The sequence below is a fragment of the Hemicordylus capensis genome, chromosome 2, assembly GCF_027244095.1.
Source record: "Hemicordylus capensis ecotype Gifberg chromosome 2, rHemCap1.1.pri, whole genome shotgun sequence".
Classification (NCBI taxonomy): domain Eukaryota; kingdom Metazoa; phylum Chordata; class Lepidosauria; order Squamata; family Cordylidae; genus Hemicordylus; species Hemicordylus capensis.
In genome coordinates this window covers 233,395,754-233,418,859 of record NC_069658.1, presented here as the reverse complement: position 1 = coordinate 233,418,859, position 23,106 = coordinate 233,395,754, and the positions used below count along the sequence as shown (strand labels likewise).

At 47.2% G+C, this 23,106-nt stretch overlaps 1 protein-coding gene across 4 annotated transcripts in view; it reads right to left on the bottom strand.

Moving 5' to 3' along the window:
* LOC128343375 (major histocompatibility complex class I-related gene protein-like) overlaps positions 1-22,424 on the bottom strand; it is a 45,051-nt gene extending 22,627 nt beyond the window's left edge. For 2 of the 4 annotated variants that reach the window (XM_053292354.1, XM_053292353.1), the window contains exons 1-3: positions 21,975-22,424; positions 7,064-7,333; positions 542-820 (exon numbers count right to left, since the gene is read on the bottom strand). In XM_053292354.1, the coding sequence (XP_053148329.1) occupies positions 542-820; positions 7,064-7,333; positions 21,975-22,038 (613 nt within the window). In that variant the 5' untranslated portion in view covers positions 22,039-22,424. Of the gene's footprint in view, positions 1-541; positions 821-7,063; positions 7,334-20,334; positions 20,835-21,974 lie in introns of all 4 variants that reach the window. The other 2 variants (XM_053292355.1, XM_053292357.1) reach the window with 2 other exon arrangements.
* Positions 22,425-23,106: the final 682 nt, after the last annotated feature.

The window sequence follows — 23,106 nt, the reverse complement described above, 5'->3', positions numbered from 1 at the left end:
AGAGCTGTTTTCCATGCACAGGGAGGTAGTTACCCCACTTTGGTATGGGGTTCACTCATGCAGCCCCCACCTACATGGGGTTAGAAATGGTCCAGCCACCCAGGAAAAAGCTGAACTTAATGGCTGCTCTGATAGGACTTTTCTCTAGTTTTCAGCAAGAATCTAGACAAGCACCATCTGAAGTGGTAGAATCCTAAAAGTGATAAAGACTGCAAGTGGAAGTACGAAACATGTGCTTTAGCTCCCCATGTTTGTTTTTTTTAAAAACACCCTGAAAGTAGAAATGAGCAGATGAAAGAGGAAAATGTAGCCTTGCTTGGTTTTGTTTGCCATTTCTATGGAGTACCTTTATTTCAACTGGAGGAATCTTTTAGAAATGTATTTTTTTTCCCCAGTTGTGGTAAGAAGGAGTACAATCCCTGATGTCTGACACCTGCATGAAGTGTATTGAAGGTAGGGGCGGGGAATTGGAGGAAGCATCACCCTTCTCTCTCCATGGAAAGCAGGAAGCATCAGCCTTGTCCCTCCTTTTCCTCCTCACCTCTCCTCAGCAGAGTCTCTTCCCCATAGTGAAGGTAGTTCTTCAGCCTCTCAATGCATTTCTCCTCCAGGTAGGGCCTCCAATCTTGGGCAACATTCCATTCACCTTCCCACAGCTTCTTGGTCAGCTGGGCCATGTCATCAGCTGCTGTCCAGGTGAAGGTCTCTTTGTCCAGGCTGATAAAGTCCCTCCCATCATAGCCACACTGCATGTACCTTCCGGTCTGCTTCCCGTCTTTGCTCATCTCACAGCCAACCAGGCACTGCCAGGTATGAAGCCCTGAAGAGGACACACAACACAGGATCGTCAGCAGGTCAGGTTAGTCCCCTGCCAAACCCCAAATATCTAGTATAGAACTGCATTGTTTGTTTCGCCTGTCCCTACCAACTTAAGTGACATGGAGGTAGCTGCATGGGGATAATGGAGCAAGGGGGGGGGGTGCAAATGTCAGCTGCAGGGCACAAGGGCACCACTAAGGTCGCTGCTTGTCGTCGTCGTCCCCATTATGCCTCCCTCTCTCCGACACTTCCTACACCACACTTCCCCTGTCCAAGCCGGGCACAGAACTGCATAAGAACAGCCCTGCTGGCTCAGGCCCAAGATCCATCTAGTCCAGCATCCTGTTTCACACAGTGGCCCACCAGATACCACTGGGAAGCCCACAAGCAGGAGCTGAGGGCGTGCCCTTTCTCCTGCTGTTGCTCTCCTGAAACTGGTATTCAGAGGCATCATGCCTCTGAGGCTGGAGGTGACCCATAGCCACCAGACTAGTAGCTATTGATAGACCTCTCCTCCATGAAGTTATCCAAACCACCTGCACCAGCCACACATCACGCTGACATTGGGGCATAGCCAGAGCTGGGGAGGAATGTGCAGTGGCCCCCTTGCCCTCCCCAGTTCACAAAGTGCTTGCTTCACAAGCTGGGTGCTTCCTTTTTCTTGTGTGCACAAGAGAGAAAAAGGAAGCATCCAGCCTGTGAAGCAAACACTTGGTAGGCTTGTAGTGAACAGCCTCTCCCCTAAAGAGTGAAGCAGAGGTGAACCCTGTCCTGACTGACAGGCTGGTGACCTCCAGGGCTCAGCCAATCAGCATACCAGATGGGTAGAACCTAGATAGGAGTTGGAGCTGGAACAACAGAAGTTGTTCCTTCTTTGTGAGAAGGAAGCAGCCTGAGTGTGAGGGCAGGATGTGTGGCCATGGAGGTTGGCATGGAAGGAACTGCAGATCCTTGAGATACAGGATTGCAGGAAGCTTGATTCTCATCAAATGGTGGGTGAGTTTTAAGGAAAAGGAGATATTTTGCGTTAGAAACAGATATTTCTTTCGTTTGTTTTGCATATCTCTGCAACTGTTCTAGGATTGTTTTCCTGTAATGTAACTAAGCTAAGAAACGCTAGCCTATACCCATCCAGCTAGGGTGTTGCAAAATACTCTGCAAGCTTTTAAAAGGTGCTTTTGTATTTTCTTACATCCATGTTCAGTGCAACTGGGTAGCCATGATTTTTAATGTGTGCCCACCCCCCCATATCATCTGGGGTGCTTTTAGCAGTATTCTTGTAACCTACTGAATATTTTTTTAACCTGTAATTAAAAGCTGAGAAAGCCTCAGACTGCAGCAGTCTGTAGCATTTGAACTTTTATTCTTCTTTTTGTTCTTCGCAATTTTAACAAGCCTCCTTGAGTGGATTTTTAACTCAGGAAAGGGGATCTGGTAGGTGTTTTTTCCTATGATGCAACACGCCTCATACATTCATCAGCTACCAGTTTTCTCACCACCTGTAAGCTTGCACATGGAAGGTTTTTGTACTTTTCCAATAGTAAGAGAAGGAGAGTTTCCCTGGAATTCCACCCAATGGGGGTTAAACTTGGTTGATAATTGGGTGTGGTGGCAGCCTATGAAGATACAGGAAAGTTTTAGGAGAACCTTTTGTTCGGAAAGCATAGAGGGGATGAGGCAGCATTTCCCTTCCCCTCACGTGGGCTTGCTCTAAGACAAAGGCTTGGTAATCTGCTACAAGGCTGGAGAAGGTGAGGGAGCTGCTGTGGATTCTTCCCCGCATTGGCCATGCCCCTTGCACCAGTTTGATGACATGGGGGGAGGAGTGTGGCTGGCACAGCAGTGCAGGGGAATATGGCGGTGGCCTGTCCCTGGGTGGCCGCCCAGCTTGCTACACCCTGAATGGAGGAGTGGGAGTCGGAAAGAAGATGTGTGCACGAGAGTATTTAAAGATAAAGGGCTGATGTCTGGCATATTGTGTTCTAGGATTAAAGTGTGCCAGACATCTGTGTATATGAAGTGTGGGGATAAAAACGACAATGTTAGGCAATCACCCCCTGCCCCCTCTCTCAAAAAGGATGGCCGTGTTTTCTGTTCAGCACTCCTTATGCATGATGCCCCATTCTGCCTTTTTCCATCAGCCTGCTTTCTAGAAGGTGAAAAAGGATATGGAAAAGACTTGATGAGCAGGTCTGGCTGTATTTGCCCAGTTTCAAAATGGCTCCTGTCCTTGGATCAGAATTCAGATTGAGATGGCTCCCAGAAGTTACATTAATGCTCCAAGGTCAGAGGTATCTCAAAACATGATATTCAAAAGTGGTCTGGTGATGTCAATATACTGCCAAACTTTGAAGAAGTCCCAAATAAAACTTGCACTAAAGTTGGATTTTTTTTGTTTTAAAAAATGGTTACAGGAAGACCCACAGATATCACAGATTTAGCTCCACAGGCAACTTCCTGGTCCACAGATTTAATTATCACAGGAGCACTGCTGATCTTTCACTATGTTTTCTGGCAGGGATATAAAAGTTAAAGGGGAAAACCTCTTTAATTTCTACATCTCCAACCCTGTGAATGCCTGAAAACTACCCCAATGATTAAATTTGTGTACTGCAAATGCAGCCTGAGCCATTCTCCACTTAGAAGGGGTTAGGGATTTCAAAAAGGAAGGGAATAAATAGCCCACACCACTTCTCAGGAACTCCCAAGAACCTAACCCATTTTCCAGGTTAGGTTTAAGTTTTTGAAAAGCATGGTTTTAGTTTCCCTGGTACTTTTGTGGACCGTTACTTGGACAATATTCAAAGAGTTCCTGTACTGCTACCTTTTTAAAAAAGTTATTAAGGGAGGCTAAAAATTCAGTGCCAATTTTACTGAGATGGCAGTGCCAGTATAGTTAAGATGAGAAGTTGTTCCAACATTCTACCATTATAGCTCTGAACATTCCATTGGTCAGAAAATCAAAATTGTCTGTCAAATCTACTTGATCGCAGACATCCACCCACTAGGTGACAAGATGCACCATCTCTCCAAATTGGGTGCAGATGCGTTGAAAAATGGCTGAGAGACAGAAGTTTAAATATCAACTCCTAAAATGAGGGGGTTCACAACTTTGCCATGCATTTTTGATCATATATTTTATACAATGTTTAATGTCCCTTTAACTTCTGAAATCCCCATGATAACAGGGTAAAAATCATGGAAAGGTGCTTATAGGTGATTTTACCCATTAAAGCTTCTGAAGCCAGAACTGGGAGGCCCTCAGAGGGACAACTCCTGGTAAGTTCTAAAGAGAGTGGCTTCCTTGTTCTGATCACCACTGCTCAATAAAGAGAGTCCAGGAGTGCTCTGGTACTTCTATAGTTAATCAGGCATTCTCTTTCCTCTTCCCTTCCATTCATGGGCTTTTATTTTTGTCTCCACTGAGGCAGCAGTGTGGTGGAAAGGGGCTTTGAGAGGGTAAGCAAATGATTGCTTGGCGAGGTAGCAAATGGACTTAGGAAGGAATGAGAGGCAATGGCAAGATGCTATGGAGCGTTGCAAGGTCACACAACATGGTGGCCAACTGCCTTTGAACATGAGATAGACTGCTGATGAATATGGAGGCTCCACTTAGCCAGTAGGGCTCTGCTTAGCTGTTAAGCCACTTTCCCCACGGTGTCCAATTAGATTTTACTTTTCAAAAAGCTTGCAAATTCAGTCAACCAAAAAAGTCTCTGTAAGATAAGAGTTAAGATGCTTTCGAGAAAATTGCAAATTATTATTATTATACATTTTATATCCCACTCTTCCTCCAAGGAGCCCAGAGCGGTGTACTACATACTTAGGTTTCTCCTCACAACAACCCTGTGAAGTAGATTAGGGTGAGAGAGAAGTGACTGGCCCAGAGTCACCCAGTAAGTATCACGGCTGAATGGGGATTTGAACTCAGGTCTCCCCGGTCCTAGTCCAGCACTCCAACCACTACACCAGGCTGGCTCTAAGGTGCCCTTCTTAACTTTGCTTAACTTTTGGCTCTTAATATGCCCTTCTTAACTTCTGCACCATATAAGCCGTAAGGACTTTGTACAATCGTATATTATGCTACCTTATAAATGAGGCTCCATGCACCCACACTTTGCCTTGATCTTTCTGCTTGAGATTGGTCAGGAGACAGATGCATCGAGACAAATTCTACAGATGCAGCTTCCCCAGTTGCTTGCTAGAGAGGACCCTTTCTCAGGGTTAAGTTTGCCGGTCTACTCACAAGTAACAGCATGAGGTGTACTCATGTTTAGGGGTGTGCATGGAACTGGCTTCATGCACACCTGGGAGGCTGGGGGGTGACTTTTAAGGCACAGGGAGGGTGCTCTTACCTCCCCATTTCCCCCTCCAGCGCATCACTAAAAGATGCTGGTGCAGGGCAGTATAAAACTAGAAGTGGCCGTGCGCACGTGTGTGGCAGGCACCCGTGCGTGCTCCACTTCCAATTTTACGCTGACCAAGGCGGCAAGAGGGAATACAGCCTCCCCGCACCAGCATTTTTTGTTGGAAGTTAAAGGACTTCCAACACCCCCTCTTCTTTTCAGTTTAAAGAGGGGGTGTATAACCTGTTGGAAATTCTCTGTGGTGAGAGAATCCCTTTCTCATTATAGCAGAGTGCACAGAGGCACAACACAGCGGAAATAGTTAGGCATGCGTGTGTGCTGAGAGTAAAGTAACTTGGAGCCAATTCATAGTTTCAAATCAATATAAAAAGCATTTATTAAGGAACTCCATTCTAGATAGGAAAGTGAGGAGTTAGGATCTCTAATCTAGCTAGCTAGCTGGATGCAGATGGATTCTGCATCCTCTCTGCACATATGGTGCAGGGAGAGAGGCTTGCCATGTTGCAAGGTAGGCGGCCAGGTAGGGAAGAGAGAGAGGAAGAGGAAGTTGAATCCCTAAGAGTAGCAATCTACATTTCAAAGGGATAGCATCAGAGCAGTGGAGAAGGGATGACCAATGTCTTGACTCTCTAGCCCTCTGACTTACTAATCTGTCCTCCACTGTCTGAGGCAAAGAGACAGCGCAAAGTCCTTTAACTTCCAACATTTTTTACAGCAGCGCCAGAGGGGAAACACATTGGGAGAGGTAAAAGCACCCTCCCCATGCCTTAAAGTCACCCCTGCCCCACGTTCGAACCAGTTCAAACATGGGGGTTCCGAATCTGTTTGGCATTCCTTAAATGGAACATGGAACAGGTTCGTGCCCATCCCTACTCGTGCATGCATGCAGCCTCATTTCTAATACAGCATAACATGAGACTATACAAGGTGTTTACAGGTTATATGGCACAGAAGCCAAGGTGAGCATCTTGACTTGAACGTCCACACTTTTTAGAGCCTGAGTGGGAAAGTAAAGCATCCTAACCTGAAGGTTTTGGGATGATTGAATTAAAATATGGGAGTGAGGAAACTTAACACAGTGATAAAATTGAGTGGATCGCAAAGAAAGCATGTTGGGGATTTTTAGTCAATATTTCAATTTGTGCTAACATACTTTCATTCAAATACTACTGCAGGAGAACACACACACACACACACACACACACACACACACACACGGGAAAAAATTCCTATAATGTAAATGTTACTTCAGTGGGGACATTCATGTACATTTGTGTAGGGGGTTATCTGGCTCAAGAACAGTTATAGATGGGGTACAGTGAAGTGAAGGGAGATGCTTGTCCTCCTAACATGTGTCTTGGCATGATGCTAGTCTCCTCCACTTCCCACTTGTTCTAAAAGTACTTCCCACTTCATCCCTGGGGGAGCGAAAAGGGAGAGTAATGGATATATCTCCCAGAACTTGGCTTGCATGTCTCGCAGAACTTACCGTGAGTGGAACTGTTGCCTCCTCTCTCTCAGTTCACAAGGTCTGCTCTTGACCTTTCCTCTGGGGCCACAAAAGGGAGGCAACCAGAAGCCTTTCTTTCCTCCCCACTCCCATATGGCTGCAGTCCAACTGAAGGGGGGAGGCTTATTTCCTGGAAGAATGCCCTCAACTCCTGCCTTTAGGCTTCCAGTGGCAACTGGTGGGCCACTCTGCGGAACAGGATGCTGGACTAGATGGGCCTTGGGCCTGCTCCAGCACGGCTGCTCTTATGTTCTTAAGAAACTCCCCTTTCCCTCCCTGCCAGCACTTGCATTGCCCCACCTTCTGTCCCTGGGAGAGAGAACGATTGGTTGGGGAGCAAACCCATGCCACTCTTCCCTCCACGCACCTCCACTCTGGTTGTAGCGATCCTGCAGGGTTGGAAGAGCTAACTGGAAAAAAAACTCAGCATCCTTGGCAAAATGGGTCTCCCACTCCCAGAACTGGGCATCCTCAGCTTTCTCCATCCAGGGGACCCTAGGCTGAACCCTCCTTGTGCTGTCGTTATAGTAAGTGATGAGTTGGTCGTCCACATAGCCCAGCTGAGTGAACAAGGGCAGAGCCTGAATGGGTTCTGACACCCCCAGGTAAAGATGGTGTAGAGAGTGCCAAGAGGAGCCTGGAAAGGAAGAGAGGAGGACAGAGTTATTGCGGGGGGGGGGCGCTACAGACTAGGAACCCCCAATACTATCCTCAAACTACTGTCATTCAAAATTCCTATCATCACCCTCTAGCACCCCCAACACCCATTTAGAAAGCTCCAAGAGATGTCTGCATGAGAATTGGGGTAGGGAGTTCCTTATCTATAAATAGACAAAATACCATGGGCAGGAGATGGCGGGGGGAGGGGAAGCAGGAGACCAAAGAGGGGGGCATAATAAGAGAGGGAGGAGGTGGGGAGGGCAAAGTGGTCATGGGAGCTGAGAGGGAGAATTGGAGGGGAGGAAACAGCCTTCAGAGGCAATTGTAGGGAATGGAGTGCAGTATGGCAAAGTGTGAGAAGTAGGGATGCATTTCTGCAGCCCCCAGGAGGAAAGGGAAGGGGACAGGGACGTAGCAAGGTTGGAGTAGGCCCAGAGACAAAATTTTAAAATGGGTCCCTCCCTCACTGAAGCTCAGCTCATGAAGTAAAGAAATCTTAAATGAGGCATAGTTATATATATCTTCTATGTGCCACAATAGAACGTCATCCTAAATTATTTATTAAAAGGTTTTGTAAATTGTGGACGATGCAAGTCATTTAATGGTACTAGAGAAAGACACACTGTTCTGGTAGCTCCAGGTCTTAACTCTCACATCAATTTCAGAGGTTGAATACAATTGAAGGAAGCCCGGGCGGGTGCACGGCTGGGGGAGTCAGTCATGTGACTTGCCTCTGGGGGGGCCCCCCAAGGCAGTGGGCCCCCAGACAACTGTCTCCCCTTGCCCTGTTATAGTTACACCCCTGGGAGAGGAGAACGAGAGGCCAGAGCATTCTTCAGGGCCAGCCATTCCAAGGAGCAGATCTATCATTGGGTGACCATGTGCAGAGAACACAGGCTGTTCAGTGTAGCCAGGAGCAACATTGTACTGCCCGCCTACCCACCTCCATGGCCCCCACTCAGCTGCACACTCCACCATCCTCATCACCAGTGGCAAAGAGCTGCTGTGGAGGGGAGGCAGGCAAGTGATAGGATGAGGATGAAATTAACAGAGGATGAAACTAACAGGAAGAGGCAGGGGCTGTTTCTCTTTAAGGGGTAGGTCTTAGTCTCTCTGTCTCTCTGTGTGTTACTTGTTAGGGTTACGATATCACAGGGCTAGGAGTTCTTAGGGTTACCTAAAGGCAGTGTTTACTTAGTGGCTGCTTCGTGGGGGTGGAGTCAGCTAGGGCTGGGAGAGGCCCCACATTCCTTTCCTTTGACTCACATCCTGTGTGACAGTTGGAAGGCTACTCTACATATGAAGTGAAGGCCCAAGAGCATAGCGAACAGGGATAGCAAACAGGACGTAGGAGTTTTGCAGGAGTTTAGTGGGAAGTGTGCGGGGGAGCCTGGAACAAGCCCCTGTGATCACAAGGAGCCTGGTGGAGAAGAGAACGTAAGTACAAATCCCTCCCTCATATACTTGGGAAAGACTGTTTGGACAGTTAAATAGTTGACCATTACAGCTGAGACCTATCCTAATAAACTATCTAATAAACGGACAATAAGCTCCCTAAATACTGTAAACAGCCAACAAAAACACCATGAAGATAGAAGGTTAGCAGGGGAAGGGGCACTTCCCAGTGTATTGCACAGAGTGCCACATGTACGACTATTTGCCCCATGGGCAGAAGTCATGGGGGTGTGCTCGGTGCAAGGAGCTCCTGGCTCTCAGGGAACAAATCCGTTCCCTGGAGACTAAGGTGGCGGATCAGGAGAAGCTCAGAGAGACAGAGAGGCATGTGGACGAGACCTTCAGGGAAGTGATAGAGGCATCCCACTCCAGGGCTGGTAGCTCCTCTGCTGTCAGGGAGAATGAAGGTCTTGGGCAAGGAGGACATTGGTCTGAGGAAGAGGGAAATGCTCCTTTAGAAGGGACCCCTTCCGTGAATGATGAGCCCATATCCTCTCGCACAGGGGATACTCCTCTGGGGGGTGGGAGCCTCCTTGTAGTGGGTGATTCGATCATTAGGGGGATAGAGATATGGGTTTGTGACCCGCGTGTTGACTGCACGGTGACTTGCCTGCCTGGTGCGAAGGTTGCGGACATTACTCAGCATCTAGACAGGCTCCTAGGCAGTGCTGGGGAGGAGACAGCTGTCGTGGTGCACGTCGGCACCAACGATGTGGGGAAATGCAGTCGGGAGGTCCTGGAAGCCAAATTTAGGCTGATAGGTAGCATTTTGAAGTCCAGGACCCCCAAGGTAGCATTCTCAGAAATGCTACCTGTTCCATGAGCAGGTTCAGTGAGACAGGCAGAGCTGAGGGATCTCAATGAATTGATGAGACGTTGGTGCCGGGAGGAGAGGTTTCGATTTGTTAGGCACTGGGCCACATTTTGGGGCAAGCAAGGCCTGTACAAAAGAGACGGGCTGCACTTGAACTAAGATGGAACCAGACTGCTGGCGCTTAAAATCAAAAAGGTTGCAGAGCAGCTTTTACAATGACACCTGGGGAACAGCCGATGGGAAAGCCATTCTTTAAAGTGTGAGGCTGCAAAGAATTCAGATAAAACAGAAGGGGAAAGAGGAGAACTGCATAAAGAGCAGACGGGAGCCTGTGCCAGTGGGTCAAAGAGTCAAAAGAATAGCATACATCAGGGGAGAGATTCAGTGTATAGGTGCTTATAGGTCAATGCCAGAAGCCTCCAAGCCAAGATGGGTGAGCTGGAGTGCTTGGTTGCTAACACAGAAATAGATGTAGTGGGCATAACAGAAACATGGTGGAACAGTGAGAACCAGTGGGACACTGTTATCCCTGGGTATAAACTCTATAGAAAGGACAGGGAGGGGCGCCTTGGAGGAGCGGTAGCACTGTATGTTAAAGAAGGGATAGAATCTAACAAGCTAGAAAACCTAGGTGGACTGGAGTCCTCCACAGAAACCCTGTGGGTGACTATACAAGGCCGGAAAGGGAACATGCTACTGGGGACTTGCTATCGCCCTCCAGATCAAAATGCCGACAGTGACTGGGAGTTGCAGGAGGAAATCAGGGAGGCGTCAAGGAGAGGCAGGGCTGTAATTATGGGTGATTTCAACTACCCACACATAGACTAGGTAAATTCACATTCAAGTCAGGACAAAGAGGTCAAATTTCTAGATACGCTAAATGACTGTGCCCTAGAACAGTTGGTCATGGAACCGACCAGAGAGAAGGCGACCTTGGTTCTAATTCTGAGTGACACCCAGGACCTGGTGCGTGATGTCAGTGTCATCGACCCTTTAGGGAACAGTGACCACAGTGCCATCAAATTCAGCATACATGCCGGGAGAGAATCACCAAGGATGTCTAACACAGACATTTTGAATGTCAGAAGAGGAAACTTCTCCAAAATGAGGAGTATGGTGAAAAGAAAGCTGAGGGGGAAAATCAGGAGAGTCACTTCGCTCCAGAGTGCATGGAGTTTACTCAAAACCACAATACTAGAAGCCCAGTTAGATTGTATACCCAAAAGGAGGAAAGGTACCACTAAGTCCAGGAGGATGCCAGCATGGCTAACAGGTACAGTCAAGGAAGCCATAAAAGGGAAGAAGACTTCCTTCTGAAATTGGAAGGCCTTTCCAAACGAAGAGAACAGAAAGGAACACAAACTCTGACAAAAGAAATGCAAGGTGACAATAAGGGAGGCAAAAAGAGAGTCTGAAGAACATTTAGCTAAAAGTATCAAGGGGAATAACAAAAACTTCTTTAAGTACATCAGAAGCAGGAAACCTGCCAGGGATGCAGTTGGACCATTAGACAATGAGGGAGTGAAAGGGATTATTAAGGAGGATATGGAGGTTGCAGAGAAGCTGAATGAGTTCTTTGCATCTGTCTTCACGGCAGAGGATACTGAGCATATACCTGTTCCTGAACCAGGCTTTTTAGGGATGGAGGCTAAAGAACTGAGTCAGATAGAAGTGACAAGGGGTGATGTTCTAAACTTTCTGGAAAAACTGAAAGCTAACAAATCACCAGGGCCGGATGGCATCCATCCAAGAGTCTTCAAAGAACTCAAATGTGAAATTGTCGACCTCCTTGCTAAAATATATAACTTATCCATGAAATCGGGCTCTGTACCAGAGGACTGGAGAGTAGCAAATGTAACACCGATTTTCAAAAAGGGATCCAGGGGCTACCCGGGAAATTACAGGCCAGTTAGCCTAACGTCCATTCCAGGCAAATTGATGGAAAGCATCCTCAAGGATAAAATTGTAAAGCACCTAGAAGAACAGGCCCTGCTGGGAGTGAGCCAGCATGGCTTCCGCAAAGGTCAATCTTGCCTCACCAACCTTTTGGGGTTCTTTGAGAGTGTCAACGAGTGTGTGGATCAAGGTGATCCAGTTGACATAATCTACCTGGACTTCCAAAAAGCTTTTGACAAAGTTCCTCATCAAAGACTCCTGAGGAAACTTAGCTGTCATGGGATAAAGGGACAAGTACATGTGTGGATTGCTAACTGGTTGAAAGAGAGGAAACAGAGGGTAGGTATAAATGGAGAGTTTTCACAATGGAGGGAAGTAAGAAGTGGGGTCCTCCAGGGATCTGTACTGGGCCCGGTCCTTTTTAATTTATTCATCAATGATCTAGAAGCAGGGGTAAGCAGCGATGTGGACAAATTTGCAGATGATACCAAACTCTTCTGGGTAGTGAAATCCAAAACGTATTGTGAGCAGCTCCAAAAGGATCTCTCCAAACTGGGGGAGTGGGCGACAAAATGGCAAATGCGGTTCAATGTTAGCAAGTGTAAAGTGATGCACATTGGGATGAAAAACCCCAACTTCAAGTATATGCTGATGGGATCCGAGCTGTCGGTGACGGACCAGGAGAGGGATCTTGGGGTCGTGGTGGACAGCTCGTTGAAACTGTCGACTCAATGGCAGCAACTGTGAAAAAGGCAAATTCCATGCTAGGGATCATTACAGAGGGGATTGAAAATAAAACGGCTAACATGATAATGCCCTTATACAAAACTATGGCGCGAACACACTTGGAGTACTGCGTACAATTCTGGTCACCACATCTTTAAAAGGACATTGTTGAACTGGAGAAGGTACAGAAGAGGGCAAGCAGGGGGCCTAGAGCACCTTTCTTATGAGGCAAGACTAGACCTGGGGCTTTTTAGTTTAGAAAAAAGATGACTGCGGGGAGACATGATAGAGGTCTATAAAATTATGCATGGTGTGGAGAAAGTGGAGAGAGAGAGATTCTTTTCCCTCTCACACAACACTAGAACCAGGGGTCACTCCATGAAATTTATTGCCAGGAGATCTAGGACCAGCAAACGGAGGTACTTTTTCACACAATGCGTGATCCACTTTTGGAACTCTCTGCCACAGGACGTGGTGACAGCCAACAACCTGGATGGCTTTAAGAGGGGTTTGGATGACTTAATGGAGGAGAGGTCCATCAATGGCTACTAGTCGGAGGGCTGTGGGCAACCTCCAGCCTCAAGGGCAAGGTGCCTCTGAGTACCAGTTGCAGGGGAGTAATGGCAGGAGAGAGGGCATGCCCTCAACTCCTGCCTTTGGCTTCCAGCGGCATCTGGTGGGCCACTGTGTGAAACAGGATGCTGGACTAGATGGATCTTGGGCCTGATCCAGCAGGGCTGTTCTTATGTTCTTATGATGGAGGTTGCCAGCAGAAATGTAGCCATGGGCTACCGCCAACATCACTACACTAGTGGGCAGGAGAGGTGGGCACAGGGAGGGTGAGGAAGGAAGAGAGCAAGAAAAGACCCAGTCTGACCCTTCCAGGAGGCCCTGCATCCTCCTCCTCTCCTTACCCTGCCACCTCTTAAAAGGCCATCCTCCCACCCCCCAGAATTCCAGGTTTCACCCAGATTTTAAGCATCTCGCCCAGATTGCTTAGCCCACCTGGATTCACCTGGATTTCAGCTTTCATTTTTAAAAAAAAGATAAAAAGCTAAGCTCTAGCCCATGTAGAACCAGCGTTATGGAGCAAACGTGCAATCACTATTCTGCTCAAAGATTATTTCTGAGCCAATTTACATAATATGCAAATTAGGCACCTGGATTTGGAAAGCCAGAATATGGCAACCCTACCCAAATCGCATTTCGTGGTTGCAGCATTTACTCCAAATTCTCTGATCTTTGTTTACATAAGCTCTCAACATTTCACCTTTTCCCTCTGAAATTTAGTTACAATTGGCTCATTGCAAAGGACTTTTTATCATTCATGTCTGTGGCGGGGGAAGTTGTCCCTTGCTGAAAACATGGCTGGATTAATACAGAGAATTTTACATATTTTATGTATGTATACACAGAATGCCTGAGGGCCGCTACCAGTCAACATAATACAGGAAGCACACAGATATTGCAAGTTCAGCTGCCAGGGTTTAAGGGTTGCCATGTCAACTGGAATTTTGGGTAGGCCCCCAAATTCTGGCTCCTCCCCCCAGCTGCTGAAGTCACCCATATTTTATCCTGATTCCAAATGTGCCGTCGGATTTGTCCGGATTTTACCGGCAGAATGGAAAGGAACCTGAGAAATCTCTGCAGAGCTTCTTCTGTGTGCCATGCAGCTTTCAGTACAGTAATCCCCTGATGTTGCCTTTGTCTTTTATCATCAGGAGATCTCTTATCAGGCAGTTGAGAGGATAGCTTGCTTTTTATGTAGATCACTGCCTACTTTCTAGGATGTGTATTGTCATGTTTAAGGACTGGCTTTAAGGATTCTACACATGCCTACTTAGAAGCAAGCACTGATTTCAATCAGATTTTACCGTATTTTATGGACTATAAGATGCACTTTTTTCCTTGAAAAATATCCACTAAAATTCAGGTGCGTCTTTTACTCGTAAGCCTGCCCAACAGGTTCGAGGGGGGGGGCTATCCCCCGGCAAAGCCTGTACCGATGCTAAAGGAGGGGGTTGGGGATGACCCTCTAGCTCACCCTCTGCCGCTTGGGCCGTGGACTCCTCCTCCTCCCCGATCCTCCCCGATCGTGCAAGTTTTACATCATCACCAGCAACACCATTGTTATCAGCTCTCCGTCCTGTTTTACTTTCTGCAAGCATGTTCAGCTGCCTTTCCGCAAACATGTTCAGCTGAAGAAAGTGCAAAGAATTAGGAAAGCCGAAGTGGTGGCCGCTCCCTCCTCTGGTATGTGCATACTGGTGAGGAGAAGGAGAGCTCGAAAATGAAAGAGGGTTTTTTTTTTAATAGGGTCAGAAGTGAGGTTGAAGAGAAAACAAGGAGTGGAGTAGGAGCAATTGAAAGAGGACTTATCTGAGGCAAGAAGAAAGGAGAACAAACTGAAGCAAGGCTGAGAGTCCTTTCCTGGAGCTAGCAGGACTTTTCGGTACAGTTTTGATAACAGTTCAATATGTTAAAACTCTGAAAAACTGGATTAAAATTAAGGTGCGTCCTATAGTCTGTAGCGTCTTATAGTCCATAAAATACGGGTATCTCAAATAAGTGTGTACAGAATTGCTGCCTTAATTAAAAACCTGTGCATTTTTTATTGTTGTTGTTCTAAGCTGCTGTTGATATGTCAAGGAGAATAGTCAGGCAAAGATATTTTCCCCAACTATTGTTGGTAGATATCCAGAGCAAATACAAGTCAACTGGAAAATGCATCTGCTAATTTGCATAATATGCAAATCACTTGGAAGCCAATTTAAATAATATTTATTTATTTATTTATTTATTTATTTATTTATTTCGATTTCTATACCACCCTTCCAAAAATGGCCCAGGCTCAGACAGAGAAACAACAAATAAATAAGATAAACAAAATGGGTCCCTGTCCCCAAAGGGCTCACAATCTAAAAAGAAACGTAAGACAGACACCAGCAACAGTCACTGGAGGTCCTGTGCTGGGGGTGGAGAGGGCCAGTTACGCTCCCCCTGCTAAATAAAGAGAATCACCACGTTAAAAGGTGCCTCTTTGCCCAGTTAGCATAATATGCAAATTAGGGTGCACAGATTTGGAGAGCCAGAATATGGCAACCCAACATAGTTTTGACCTTTCATGGGCAGCATCCTGGTCAGGGGCGTAACGATAGGGGGGCAGGGGGGGCACGTGCCCCAGGCGCCACCTGAAGGGGGCGCCAAAATGCCTGCCCCACCCCCACCCCAAATTTTTTTTGTAAAAAAAAATAATTTTTAAAAAAAAAAATTACCCCCCCCATTCCATCAGCGGTGGGGCACCACCAGGCGGGCCCGCTGCTCACTGCTGCCGCGCAGGACCGGAGCAGGCGGCGCCCACACCACCACCTCACTCACACAGACGCAGGGCAAGCCAGCGCACTCGTTGCAAGATCTCTGCGTCTGGACGGGTGGCAGGCAGCTGCGCATGCCTGCACCATGACCACATGACTACTAGCAGCAACTGCAGCTGGGCCTTCGCGTCGTCGTGTGCTGTTTGGTGCTTCGTGCTGCTTTTGCCCACCACCACTACACTGCCTGCCCTGTGCTGGCTGTTGCATTCGTCTTGATTGAATCCCAGTGAGTCAAAGTAAGTAACTGTAAGTAAACTGACTGCTGCTGCCCTGATATCTCATCGCCGTGTGTGTCCCGCGTGCCCCGCCTGCAACAAGTTTCTTTCCCTTCCCCCTGCCTGCCTCGCTTGCTGCCTGCCTGGCTAGCTCTTGCCCCCTGGCTTTCCCCCCTTCTGAACCACGACAGACGACACAAAAGAAGAGCTGGAAGAATTTGCTCCCTAGCTCAAGCGGGCTGCTCGCACGTGCTCTCCACCACCCTCGCCTCTGCCTTTCTCTCTGCTGCTGGGCGGGAAAAAGGAAATGAAGACTCGCAGACCAGAGCAATGGCTTTTGCTGCTGCTGCTGATCTTTTTTCCTTCTTTCCCCCACCCTTTATTTGCCACCGCCGCCAGCCTCGCCTCCTTTCCTGCTGCTGCTTAACTTTGCGTTGCTTGGAGCTTCCCTCTGCCTCAGAAGCTCTCAGAATAAGAAAAGGGTTAACTAGTCTCTGCTTGGTGGTGGGGGAAGCATCTACGATTTTGCTGCCAGACATGCCCTCCAAGCAGGAGAAGGAGCCTAATTGGTCCCCTGCTGCATTCTTGAGTTCCTGGTCACTCTGTATTTGACTAACGCCAGGAGCGGAGCTGAATGGAAATGTCTTGCAAACTAGCTGAAGTCTCCCTTGCTTCATCTTCAAGAAACGTAAAAAAATAGAACAAAACACCTAACTGTTGTGTGTGTGTGAGAGAGAGAGAGATCTGCCACCACACATATACTTGTTGAAGACTCCGTTTGTGTGTGTATGATGTACTTGCTGGTGTGTTGAGTTTACTTTGAAGACTGCTTATAGGCTACTTATAGCTCTAATCTGGTGGTCTGTGTGTTTTTAAAAATCCTCTTGTCTTGACTTGACTGTAATGGCTTTAGTTTTTGATAAGTTGCTGGTCTTGTTACTGTAGTAGCAAGCATGCATTGTCCTATTTGCAAAGCAAATGTCCTCCCTGTTCTTCATTTGAAGCATTAAATTGCTCTTGGGGTATGGCTGAAAGATTCCTGGAAAAAGTAAACTTTATTGGGAGTGGGGCAGGGTTAAACTTTTCTGGCTTCCCATACAGTGAGTGCTGCTTCTGGTATATGTGTTTACTTTGTTTTTTCCAATGGAGAGACAATTTTCTAATAAAGTCCTCCTTTACTCTATCACCTTCCTACTTCATGTATGCAGAAATCTGAAAACACTTTCCCCACCAAAAAATCACATTGTCATATTGATTCATATAAAAGATGGTTCTAAAGTTAAGACAACCCCCCAATTTCTAACAGCAGACTTGGAAAAAAACTATTTTTAGATTCAGGTAAATATGTTTGCTTGTTCCTGCAGGCTTACTCCATTTTTTTCTTCTAAATTTGTATGAGACTGCTATCCAATAGTATACAAAATCCTGAATATATACATTCTAAGAGACCCCACTAACTAACTGAGCATCCTTAAAAGTTGTGATTCTCTATATATTTAGCATGGGGAGTGCATCTGACCCTATCCAGCGCCAGCATAGTATCTGTCCAGTGGCTGTTGCTGGTGTCTACCACGTTTCTTTTTAGAGTGTGAGCCCTTTGAAGACAGAGAATCATCTGTTTATCTAGTATTTGTTTTTCTATGTAAACCATTTTGAGAATGTTGATTGAACAATTGTATATAAATATTCGCTGTAATAGTAGCTGTGTGAGTTTGTGGCTTGGTCTCCTATATTCCAAAATTCTTACTTCCCCATACCTACCAGGACACTGAAGGGCTCATAACATTCAGAACTGGTAGACACTCCATCCCAACACACAAAATCAGCACCTCATACATTTAACTTAAAATTACCTTAAATTAAGTGTCATTGTTCTCAGTGGAAGGACTTCCTAGTCAGCCAGTATAGCTTTTAGGCAGCTTTGAGTCCTGTGCAGCGTTTTGTCCTAAGACCTTACTGTCTTGCTACCAAAGTAAGTGTTCTGCCCTCTGAACTCAATGAGGATTCAGAAGCAGTGGAAAACTCACTCCACTCCTTTTAGTTCATTTGTACTGGTAAGGCTTTCAACTTGATTTTCTCTTGATTTTTCACCTATGCAAGTGTATATTTGAGGTTTCTATGGGGAAATGCATTATTGTTCAGAAATGAAAGCTAGTTTTAAATGTTCTGGCAGTGTGAGGTAATATTATGGTAAAAGACAAGTTTTCTGAAAGATGCGTGTCAGATGTTTGGGTGGGGTGGGGTGGGGTGGGGTGGGGGGTGCAATTTCAGTGCTTGTCCTAGGTGCCATTTTCCCTAGTTACGCCTCTGGGTGTGTGTGTGTGTGTGTAGGATCTTGATTATGGAAGTTGGCTGAGTGTCAGGATGGGACAGGTGTCTTGTGTGTGTGCTGCAGTAGTATTTAGGAACATAGGAAGCTGCCATATACTGAGTCAGACCATTGGTCTATCTAGCTCAGTATTGTCTACCCAGTCTGGCAGCGGCTTCTCCAAGGTTGCAGGCAGGAGTCTCTTGCAGCCCTATCTTGGAGATGCTGCCATGGAGGGAACTTGGGACCTAGATGCTCTTCCCAGAGTGGCTCCATCTCCTGAGGGGAATATCTTCCAGTGCTCACACTTCTAGTCTCCCATTCAAATGCAAACCAGGGTGGACCCTGCTTAGCTAAGGGGACCAGTCATGCTTGCTACCACAAGACCAGCTCTCGTCCCCCACAACATAGAAGTATATACTGCATGTTGGCATCTGATGTAGGAATCTGCTTATGGTGGGCAAACGTGTTATGTATGCACAGTATGGGGGGGGGGGGGCGCAATTTCAGTGCTTGCCCCGGGCTCCGTTTTCCCTAGTTACGCCTCTGATCCTGGTACACAAATTTAGTTGTTGCAGGGAAAGTTTTGGCCTTTTACAGGGTTTTCCCGATTGGGATGTAAAACTTCAGGGGATAACCTCTCTAACTTTTTAATCTCCAACCCCACCTGAGGCACTGGAATTGGGTGCTGCTATGCATGCACAAAACAGAGCAATGGAGGTGTGCTTACAGGCAGTACACCACAAACCACCGAGCAGGTCACACTCACCAAGTTTCAAGTTACTAGCTCAACTGGAGTCCTCGTTACAAATAACAGAATTATAAGCAACAGAATGTTGAGGCTTGTAATGGCAGAACCACTACACACACACACACACCCTATGCTACTCACTGTAACAGGCATAATATTTTAATTTGCATACATCTACCCAGCGAGTTACTTGTGTGCATGTCTGCATATGCGTGCCTGTGTCTGTGTGCTTGCGCATGTGGGCTTTCATATCAGCATGTGTGCAGATCTACGTGGATTTGCATGTGGATTCACATGTGTGCATGGAGACTGGTGTGCATGCACATGTTTACATATCTGTTTGCTTGCTGTACACACACACGTGTATATATATTTGTGTCTGTGTACATTCCATATACCCCCTAAACTGCCACCTCTACCCCAGTGCTCCAACTACCCACCTGGGTTCTCCCATCTGTCCATTCCTTGCTCCACCCCCACTTCAACCCATGAGTAAAGGGATAGGCATTGCACTTAGAGCCCACTACCCAGCTTCCTCAACAAACATCAGAGTACTGGCAGACATGTCAGCATTCTGGGGGATCAGGCCAAATAAGACAGAACTTTAAACATCTCAGTGGACCTTCTATGCTTGGAGTGCTTCCCCCCACCCCAACAGGAGACCTTGACCTGTCATGAACTTTCAGCACAACCTACCTCAGAGGGTTGCTAGGAGGATACAGTTATAGCATGTTAGAACTGGAAGGCACCCTAGTGGTCTTCTAGTCCAGGGATTTTCAACGTTGGGTCCTCAGATGTTATTGGACTTCAACTCCCATAATCCCCAGCCCTAGTGGCCTTTTGTTAGGGATTATGGGAATTGAAGTCCAATAACATCTGAGGACCCAACCTTGAGAATCCCTGTTCTAGTCCAACCCCCTCCCAGTGCAGGAATACACATGCATGCATGCACACCACTCCGACGGTCTTTGCAGGATGGAAAAAGGAGGAAACAATCTCTAAACTATTTCTATCTAAACAGGAAATAGGAGGAAACCCTGGAGCTTTTCATTTAAGAGAGGGAGGGACACTGCAAGGATGCTGCTGCCGACAGGGACCACTGAATGGATGTAACTTGCACATTTGGATGTAACTTGAGACAGACTTCTTATGGTTATTGACCAGCTGTAAGTACATCAGATCACAAAAATGCAAGAGATAAACAAAAGAGGTTTCTGTAGAGAACAGACAAGATGGGGAGGAGGGGATTGGAAAGGGCTGCACTTTGGATGGAGGAGACCCCCAATGTGACTTCCCTTTTTGCACAAGGAAACGCATCACAAGCAACCCATAAAACTGCACAGCACAGGAGGGGTGGGGGAGGAACTGCATCTGCATCCACCACAAAAGCACATTTGGATGTAACATTTGGAATCGGGGCATCTCCCCCAGATACACACCAGGGAAAGCGGGAGGGGGAGGCATCCCCCCCTTACCTCTGACACTCAAGCCCAAGCTGCCTCCGGAATATGAAGCATTTTCAACAACTCTTAGTCACAGCAGCAAGAGATAGCCCCCAGCAATGGTGAAAGCAGACAAGAAAAGCAACTGTGTCCCTTCCAGTTAGGAGAAACTCCTGAAGGAATACGTGAGGAACGTTCAGTTGACACCAATGGCCAGTGAGGTGAGCCAGGCTTGAAAGGAGCAGGCAAAAAAGCAGCTGGAGGGTCAGGAAGCCTTTCCAAACACCTGGATTCAGCAGGAAGCTAGCACGAAGGTTAACACAATTCAAAGACGAGGTATGCAATTCATCATGGTCCTCATCATCGTGTTGCTAGAACTGCACAGGAACCAACAGCAAAGCAAGTTAAAAGAACACAGATGTGCAAAGCCCCACTGTTGCATTCTATCTGGTTGTCCTTTATGTTTTGTTGTTTGGAAGTTTGACCCAGTGGGGATCCTGTAAAGTGGGGGTGGAGTCAGAAAAGAAAAGGGTAGGACAGGAGAAGAAAAAACAGAGTTGTTCCTAGAATAAAATCTTAGTTAAACATACATAAGATTACTTTGTATTAATGAGGGAAGCAGCTATAAAACCCACCCCACCACACCCCCAGTTGAACTTTGGATGGAGAGCCCCCCAACCTTGCTCCCCCATTTTTTAAAAAAATATATATTTTATATCCCACTCTTCCTCTAGGAGCCCAGAGCGGTGTACTACATACATAGGTTTCTCCTCACAACAACCCTGTGAAGTAGGTTAGGCTGAGAGAGAGAAGTGACTGGCCCAGAGTCACCCAGCAAGTCTCATGGCTGAATGGGGTTTTGAACTCATGTCTCCCTGTCCTAGTCTAGCACTCTAACCACTACACCAGGCTGGCTCCATTTGCAGGTCCAGGAGCATTTCCAGAGGGAGCTTTTACCTTATAATGGGGGGGGGGGTGCTTTCACACATTGGCCACATTTGCACCAAAGTCCATGCGAGATATTGGGGAGCACTTGCTTCACACACCATTTGGGGTTTTACTGCTCGTTGGAGCAGAGCCCGGTTTATGTCCAAGGTAAAAAAAGAAAACCCACTTTTTACATGGGGGGGATCAAACTCGCAGTAAAGCCTTGCAGTAGACCCGTGGTGAAGCCTGCTGTCTGGAAATGCTCCAGGAAAAGACACCCCACCCAGGAGCTTTTTCACACCCGTGCTTTTCGTTTACATCTCCTCCGGATTGGAGGATATGCATTCACATATTGGCCAGATTTACCCTGAAGTCCATGCAAGCTATCCGCCAACACTTCATTTGGGTTTTTCAATGTGTGTTAAGAGGGTTGCTTGATTTATATCCAGGGTTTTAAAAAATCCACTTCTTGCATCAGGGGGTGTTTTCCTTTTTTGGCGACTTCGAACTCGCAGTAAAGCTTTGCAGAAAGCTTGCAGTAAAGAAGATGCCTCTCGCTGCCCCCACCCCACAGCGCCCGCACCATCCACTACTAACAAGGAAATGCCCGGCGGCGACGTCTCCCTAGACTCTGACACACGTGACACTCCACATTTGGGGCGGAGTACAATGCCTGCTGCCTGCCCTTTCTGCCCCAGAGAGATACTCACCGGAGAGAGCCGGCGCCAGAGGAATGACAGAAGCTGCCGTCAGGAGAGAGAAAATCACCCACATCGCCACCCAGAGCAGAGTAAGCTCATCATAGCATCAGGAGTCAGGACGGGGAGGCATTTGCCGCTCGCAGTCTCACCAAGGTTCCCAAAATAGATCCCTCCAACTTTCAGTGCTTTGCAAGCACTTTCCTTTTCTGGGGATTGGCCTGGGGAGGGAGCCATAGCTTGGCAGCTCCCGCGAAACTCCTCCCCAAAAAGGTGGGGCTGCGAGGCGCTCTAGCTAGCCCATGTTAGACTAAAACGCCGTGGCTGCTGGGACTTGCCGTGGCCGCAGAGCTAAGTTGATTCCCCACCTCGGCTGTCTCTGCGGGACGTCCCGTCATTTCTAAAACAGGTGAACTTTTAAAAGCAAAAAGAGTCACTTTGTTTTAGTTGAGCCTGGCTTTCAGGGGAATAGGAGTGGTAGCGAATAATCCATCCACCAGTCTTTCAAGGTTGGTTGCTTCCACCCATGGCTGCAGGAGTGGTTTGCCCCAAGAAGGACCTGGACCAGGGCTGCTCAACTTTGGCCCTCCTGCAGCTGTTAGCCTACATTTCCCATAATCCCTGGCTATGGGTCACTGTCACTGGGGATTATGGGAGTTGTAGTTCAAAAACAGCTGGGGGGGCCTAAGTTGAGCAGGCCTGGACGGATGCCCAAACAGAGGCATTGCTTAAAAGACCCGGAGCTGGAGCCCACAGGAATGGTCGCAGGTCCCCACCCTGCTCTGATAATTAAACCTTTCAATCCTCTCTGCAGATATCCAACACTCTCTTCCAGTGTTTGAAGCCATCAGTCACCATCTTTTGTTATATCTTGCATCTATTGACTAGGGCCCCCCTAGTCTAGGGGATGCTAGGAACCCATTAGGATTGAGACCCAGATCCACAGTACTTGTTTTATTTCCAGATTTCCCCCCACCCCTTGAATTCATGACTTTCAGCACTCCTGCAACTGAGTGAAATAGGGAGGGGGTGCATTCATATAACCCCTCCCCCTTCCTCCTTCTCTCTCACTTTGCCTCTGTGTAATTTTTAAAAAATTGTTTGGGGAGGCTCAACCATGCCTGCCACCTTCTTCTGGGCTGTT